The sequence below is a fragment of the Notolabrus celidotus genome, chromosome 2 (assembly GCF_009762535.1).
Source record: "Notolabrus celidotus isolate fNotCel1 chromosome 2, fNotCel1.pri, whole genome shotgun sequence".
NCBI lineage: Eukaryota > Metazoa > Chordata > Actinopteri > Labriformes > Labridae > Notolabrus > Notolabrus celidotus.
The window spans coordinates 28285201-28292690 of NC_048273.1; the positions used below are offsets into that span (position 1 = coordinate 28285201).

The 7490-nt window shown below is 43.1% G+C and overlaps 1 protein-coding gene across 1 annotated transcript in view; it reads right to left on the reverse strand.

Annotated features, from left to right (window-relative positions):
- lrp8 (low density lipoprotein receptor-related protein 8, apolipoprotein e receptor) overlaps nucleotides 1–7211 on the reverse strand; it is a 195313-nt gene extending 188102 nt beyond the window's left edge. The window contains exons 1-2 of the mRNA XM_034706432.1: nucleotides 7029–7211; nucleotides 5989–6114 (exon numbers count right to left, since the gene is read on the reverse strand). Of these exons, the coding sequence (XP_034562323.1) occupies nucleotides 5989–6114; nucleotides 7029–7095 (193 nt within the window). The 5' untranslated portion in view covers nucleotides 7096–7211. The remainder of the gene's footprint in view (nucleotides 1–5988; nucleotides 6115–7028) is intronic.
- Nucleotides 7212–7490: the final 279 nt, after the last annotated feature.

The window sequence follows — 7490 nt, forward strand, 5'->3', positions numbered from 1 at the left end:
TATCCCCTCACAGCTTCACGTTTTTGCCCTCGTTGCATCATTAACAAGACCTGCAACTATTCGCTAATCGCTCGGTGTACAGAGATGCTTTCTGCTTTATGTCTTCTTCTATCCAACCACCTGTGAAACACTGAAAGAGCAAGAATATAGATCAAAGAAAAGGTGCCAAAAACTCACATTTGGGAATTATCTGCAAATGATAAATAGAATTAAAGAATTCTCACTGATAGTGTTTTTACAGTGCGCTCTGACCAAGGCCATTTGGAGGAGAGGAGAGTGTGCAGCGCAGAGAGAGAGGGAGAACAATTGAAAGCTAACACGAGGTTCAGATATGAGATGATTTTACAGTGGCACTCTGGATTAGGCATGTTTAAATCCACTTAAATCCGCTGTACGAACGATAAGGCCTTTTTTCTGTATATTCCACAGCCCAAATATAGGTCAAACAGAGCCGCGCAGAGGTGGAGAGCTGCGCGTGTGCAAGCGTACGTTTGTGCCCGAGTGTTGTCTTCACTACAAAGAAAAGCACGCGCATGCACAAAACCCTCACTACCATCAACGCTACCATCACTACCATCATCACCACTTTACCGTCTCCCAGGGCAACAAGAGCGAAATCTACCAAGAGGCATGTTGAGAATGAAACAGAGGAGAGGGGAGGAGAGGAGCAGGAGGAGGAGGAGGAAGAAGAAAGAGAAAGGGAGAATAAAAGCACAAAAGATAACCCAATCTGTTTAGAATCAGGGTGGAAAAGATATCAGAGAGAGAACGCAAACAAGTGTTATGTACACTAGCATGAGAAACGATGGATATTTGGACTTGATATGGATGGATCAAACAGCCCTCAACATAGCAGATATAACAACAGCCAGTTAGTTTGCAGACTTCTGCTTGCATGCAAAGTACATGCATGAGTGCATGCTAACTCTCGACTACAAAGTGAGCTGAAGAAAGTAGATGTTTTCATAAAAGGAAATATCTGCAGAACCAACAGGCAATAAAGCATCAGTTTCAGTGAACTCCTGGAAGACAAATACATTTCTGGAAATTGGATGTTGTGCAGCTCAGCCCGTAGCCCCCTCTCCAGATATCCGGCCTGCTTTGAAGCTTTGAAGAGTGACATGAAACTGTAACCTGAAACTGTTTCATTTAATGTGTGGTTCAGTTACTAGAGGACATTATGCAGATGTTTCGGTTCCAGTTTGAATCACAACAGCTAAGCCAATGTTAGCAGCAGACACTTAAACAAGAACCATTCCACAGCTGTGTGGAGTATGACCTGCTTCTATTTGCTTCATGGACCAATTTCTACTGTTCTCTGATTAGTTCATAGATCATAGATTTTATAGATAATAGTTATAACTATTTTCTGGGTGCAAATTTGGCGAAATGATTAAATTGCACACTAGGGGTGGGCAATGATTTTTGAATATTCGAACATACGATCACTTTTTTGTAAAAATCGAAGAGTTACTTTGGAATATTTTCTCATTTTAAAAGTACAGTTTTTCATCGTATCTACTGGTGCTTGGTTGTCATACAGTATTCCCCCCAGACGGTGACTATAGACCATCTTAAAGCTGTTTGCTAACCGCCTTAGCAAACAGAAGAAGAAGAATGCTAACTGCATTAAAAAGCAAAAGAAGCAGAAAAAATTAGCGACAATTTTCTATAGTAAGTTGTGTGCCCTATGTGCCAGAGCTGAGGTCCTTAAGCGGATGGCCCTGGTTCAATTCCAATCTGAGGTCCCCTTTCCAGCATGTCACTCCCTACTTTCTCGGTTTCCTGCTCTATCAACTGTCCTACCCTCTCTGAATGGAGGAATAATAGCCCAATAACTGAACTTAAAAAAACACAGGTTTACAAACTGCTTTGACATTCAACTCCACACATTTTGAGTAAAGTGATTCAATAATAATCTAAACGTGACTGCAAACAAATACCAAAACAAGGTTTGTATCACGCTGTTAGTAACAAAATACCCCACGTTCAATGAGAACCAACCGTAAAATCTCAAAATAAGACCAAAACGAGAATTAGTTTCAACCATGTACCTGATGACCAGGTTAACTTTTTGTTTATATATTTATGCTAAAGTTCAGAGGTAAATACAGCAACAATTGCAGGAAAGATTCCAATCATCCAATCAGGGGCTCGAAAGATGCTGAGCAAATGCCATCAATTCAATGAACAGCCCACTTCACATGACACCTCTTCAGGCCTGTTTAGTTTTGCTACAACACCGTGAGCGATGCGCCAGATGTAAGCTGTGCAAGGCTAACCTTACACTTCTTTTCTTCCAGCACATTTGCCGGCCTCTCCTCCAAAATACTTTGAATCGATTTCCTTGTTATGTTTCTCCATCCTGTTCCTCTCAATCAAATCTGTCCCATCTTTCCTCCTCCTCCTTCTCCTCTTCCTCTCTGCTGAGCTTTGCTGGCGATACGTGGTTTGGGGGAGAGGGGGGCCACAGTGGCAGTGCTGGCATCTGTTCGAAGGCCTGGCACTCATCCAGCCACTGAGCATCGCTCCGGCAACCAAAGTCACGCTGTTGGATTTATCTCCAACCAACCTGTCAGCTGATGCTCTTTGTGGGCGTAAGACGAGTGGGCACAGCCTCTTTGGCACTCACGCTGCCAGGGTGCCCACAGGAGATTTAAAAATGAAGGGGGGGGGGGGGGACTCTTGTGGGTGCTACAACGCTAAAAAAGTGAGGAAGCTTTTGAGAGAGAAGAACCCCAGTTCCAACACAAGCTGAGGCACTCAAATAATACAGCATGAGGAAGAGAAAGAGCAAGGTGTGGATGTAAAGAATGAGAGTCTAAAGCACAGAGCGAGGGGGAAAGTAGATAAAAGGTAGAGACGGAGCAAGGGGAAAGATCGAGAGAGTGACAGAAGAGCCCAAGAGGGAAGAGTAACTGCATCTGAAGCTTACAGGGATCTAACATAAAGAGGGAAGAGAGAAGAAAGAGGCAGAGAACATTTTCTTCAAGAGACAAAGTGGCTCAGTTAAAAGAACAGTCTATCACCTTGTGGCTTAAGTGCCATTTCACATTCTCTTTGAGCACCACTGATACCAAACAACAAAGTAAACCACACCTGCTAGAGGGAAGAGGAGCTCATTAAATTCTAACTCTGCATCCTAAAGGTATTCTATGTTAAATTTCCAATAATCCCAATCAGTGCATGCCACAGTCAGAGAGGCGTGCTTGCAGATGTGACAGCGTTTATCCAGGGAACTCCCAAGATATTCAGCGGCTACAATCCGAGTGAGAGAATCATGGGTTCAGTATTCCAGTCCTGCAGATAAGCAATAAATCAATTGGCCCCTAATGTAACCATTCAAGCAATTAGTACCATGACAAATTCATAAGCAGTGATTACTCACTGGTTGTCCATCCAATTTTCTGACACGTATGGACAACCAGCTGACTGGAACAAAGCCAGTTAGATCGCACACTATGAAGTCTTTTTCCTTTAACTTTGCAATATAACATGAAACCTGAATGACAAACCACCCGCTGAAAGACACAGGGGTATGGTTTGCTTGCCCCAAAGATAGGAATTAATTTAATTTGCCTTTAATGAAACCATCCATGCAATTAGTACCATGACGAATTTATAATCAATGATAACCCGCCTGGTTGTCTGTGCAATTTCCTGAACAGAGCAGAGGCAGGTTAATTGCAAACTACAGGGTCTGTTATTCACACACTCCTCGACAGCATGAAGAAATACTTGATTGCCCAAAATCTGAACACTCCTGCATGGGAATCTTCAATTACAAATCACCTGCCTATACAGAAATGGGTTGAGTTAGCTCTCTCAAAAGACAGGCTATAATCAATTCGGCAAAACTAAAACCATTCATGCTATTGGACCAGCTTTTGTCATGCTGCTATAGGCCTAGACTGCCGGGGGAACTGGCACACTGACACACTAGGAGTCTAGCTCACCCCCTTCCCCCCAACCCCCTCATCACTTACTTTAACTCTGCCTGTCCCATTAAAGTTACTAACCATAGACCTTTCTGGAGTCCCTGAGCTCCATTGTCTCATAGATTCCTCTGAGCTGCTGTAGACATCCTCCTGCTGTGGACGATCTGGACTCCAGCTGATCCGGACATGCTGGACTCCAGCGGCAACAGCTTCTACGACTCGTCTCATCACTATCACTTCTCTGTCTTACTCCCCTCTATCTGTCTTTCCAGACCCAACTCGGTCGAGGCATGATGGCTGTCTAACATGAGTCTGGTTCTGCCTGAGGTTTCTGCCTGTTAAAAGGAAGTTTTTCCTCACCACTGTAACTAGCTAAATACTGCGATGTGCAATGCTCATGATGGATTAAGGTGGGGTCAGACTGAGTCTTACCCTGTCTTGAAGTTGGGTCTCTGTTCATAATTTGACATAGAGTGGTCTAGACCTTCAATGTTTGTAAAAGCGTCTTGAGATAACGTTTGTTGTGATTTGGCGCTATACAAATAAAGATTGATTGATTGATTGATTGATTGATTGATTGATATTAGTACCATGACAAACTGGAAAGCACTGATTACTCTGCTAGCTGTCTTTGTCATTTTCCTGAATAGAAAAGAGTCAATTCAATCCCAAACTTTACATTTTTTCACACATTCCTGAGGGGCAATAAACCATTTATGATTGTGCATAATAAATGTGCATATTGGATGTGCAGTTTTGCATTTGAATCTCAAACGACAAACTATCCGCCGAAAGGATTGTGGGTTTGTTTATGCTATGAATCCATTGGCTGCTGGAGTAACCACTCAAGTAACTAACACCATGACAATTTACAAGCAATGATCACCCGCCTAACTGTCAGAGAAGTTGTCTTAACAGAACAACCAAAGTTTTATCACACATTTTTGAACATTGTAACACAAAAAGTTATTGGGGGGGGGGGTCTTACGTTTGAATTTCTATATGTGAAACTTTGGTTACAAACCTAAGAACCAGCAGAATCACAGGCTTAGATTGCTTGTCCAAAATAAGAAACAGATCAATCGGCTTAGAAAACAAGTCAAGCAAGAAGTAGCTAGATACATTTGTGAGCGATTATAACTCTGCTGGTAGTTTGTGCAATTCCAGATCAAAACAAAATCAGGCTTTTTGAAGAAATCGTTAATAAGTAATTCAATATTTGGTAGCACAGTGATGAATATGCATCTCTGTATTTGAAATTTCTTTACAAACCACCTGCTTACAGTGCAAGGTGCGCCCTTGAGAAAAGAAAAGCAGCCAAAATTTGGATCATCCCTATCTAAAACCCCCAGTTTCCACATTAAAGCATGCTGCATCGCTCAGCAGGGAGATGTCATGACACAAAACAGTGACATTTTAATCACACTATTTCAGATATAGCTCCGTCTGTGAAGCCATTATGTATCCAGAGCCAGTGCAGCAGACAGGGTGAACATTCACTGATAACAGCATTTACGTTATCTCAGCACAGTCACAACACGATAAGAGTAATAATGATAATATTTCAAACTGTCCCTGTTCTGACCCAGCTCTCCCTGGGTCCGACGTTTGCTTAGGAAGTGAAATTAGTAAGAAGCGAGTGAAATTCCTGAGGCCATGTGACCTGACCATTGATCCGGGACCAGCCGTTCCTGCACAGAAGCCTGTGGACTAACAACTGAGAGGAAGAATCCAGAGGGCCCCAAGCAAAGTGATAAGAAGCTTATTCTCAGTATAACTTCATTCATTCAAGAGCTGCAACATGGGCTTAATCAGCTATCTACAGCCTGCTGTTATGCAGTTTTGTGCCAACTCATATCAAACAGCAGAATACATAATCTCATCAACGCACTGGCGCCAAATGTGTGTCAACTTTGAGATTCTTCACATGAAAATGTATGGGAGTCCTGATCCTTTTCAACGCGCACAGGACGGCAGGTGTGTTCAAGGACAGCTTGTACAGGCATCATTATGTTTAACCGCCAATCTAACAAGAATCTGGACTACTTACGACAGTTCTCCTCATCGCTGCTGTCTGAGCAATCATCATCATCATCACATCTCCACAGGGTCGGGATGCAGCGTCCGTTCTTGCACTGAAACTGCCCAGTTTCACACTCCGACTCTGTATGAGTTCCTGTTTTGCCAGAGGAAATAACACAAGTTGTCAGTCAGGATTTTGTTTTGAGGAGGTGACTTATTGAACACAGACACATATCCCTCCTACAGAAAGAGATTCAATAGTACTGAAAGTGTTTATATCGTTTATAGTGGCAAACCTGACAGCATTCACAGTAAAGAGGTAGTATATGCACTTTATCAATGACTGAGGCAAAGTCTCAACTTCCAACTGTTGGAATGCTATTTACTCAATTTTAGAGGTTTCTGTTGTATAACAACAACCTGAATATGGTCAAATTGATCACAGGCATGCCTTTACTTAAACACAACAAAGCATGTCTTTCTATCCTCAGTACTGACTATAAACAGCTATTATAGCTCCTAATACTCCAATACTGTTGGCAGGCTCCTTCCCATCACAGCCTGACTGGGATAACTTATTGTGTTTCCTTGGATCCAGCCTTCCCTTAACATGACTGACACTTCTCAATGCTTAGTAACACTTGTAAACAATCAATGGGCTTCAGTGTGAGGTGGACTGTCTCCCACCAGCGTCCCTAACAGTAGCTGAACACAAAGATCTGTTCATGCAGGTTCACTTTAGCGTTTTGTAGGGCTGCAGCTACAACAATACAACACGCAGGTCCGTTGCAGGACTGCACTTTGCGATCATACCCACACTGACAGACCTCAGCCTACTGCATTTAGACACGTGTTTGGTTGATCTTTTCTTCCGCGTAGTGCCACCTCATGTCACCGGTGTTTGCACTGGCTGCGCGTGCAGAACTGATCCAGGTGTGATCCGTATATTGGCACGAGAAGACGCGGACTACATGAAAAGAGACGAGGCAACGATCCCCTCTCAAAGCGCGTACCGTGTGCGTCCGTGATGCAAATTCATCACCTCGCGGAGACAAGTGTCTTTCTTACCTTTAGCACAATGCAGCTCCATGAGTAACAAATTCAATAGCACGAGCTTCGCGACTTCAGTCCACATCTTTAGATCCTGATGGGTTGTAAGTGTAAAACCAGTGAAGGATCTCCAACCTCTCTCTCTCGCTCTCTCGTTGTGTGTTCCTCTCTGAGCCTCCGCTCCTGAGTGTGTGAGCGTGTGTGAGCCGCTCTCCTTTCTTCCTCTGCCTCGGCTGCAGTTTGAATCAGTGACGCTGGATGGGCGGGTGAGCTGGGGTTGGTGCCTGCAGTTCATGTAGTAGGTAGATAAACTACATGGGGACTGTTGTTAAACAGGAAAATCCTATCTGCATAAGCAGACTGCTGAGTCACAGACCGCAGACTGACTGTTTAACACTGTTTTATAGTAGACTATAACAATAACGTCAAGATAAATAAAAACGCGTCTTTTATTCATCTTAATTATTTTTAAGCAATGAC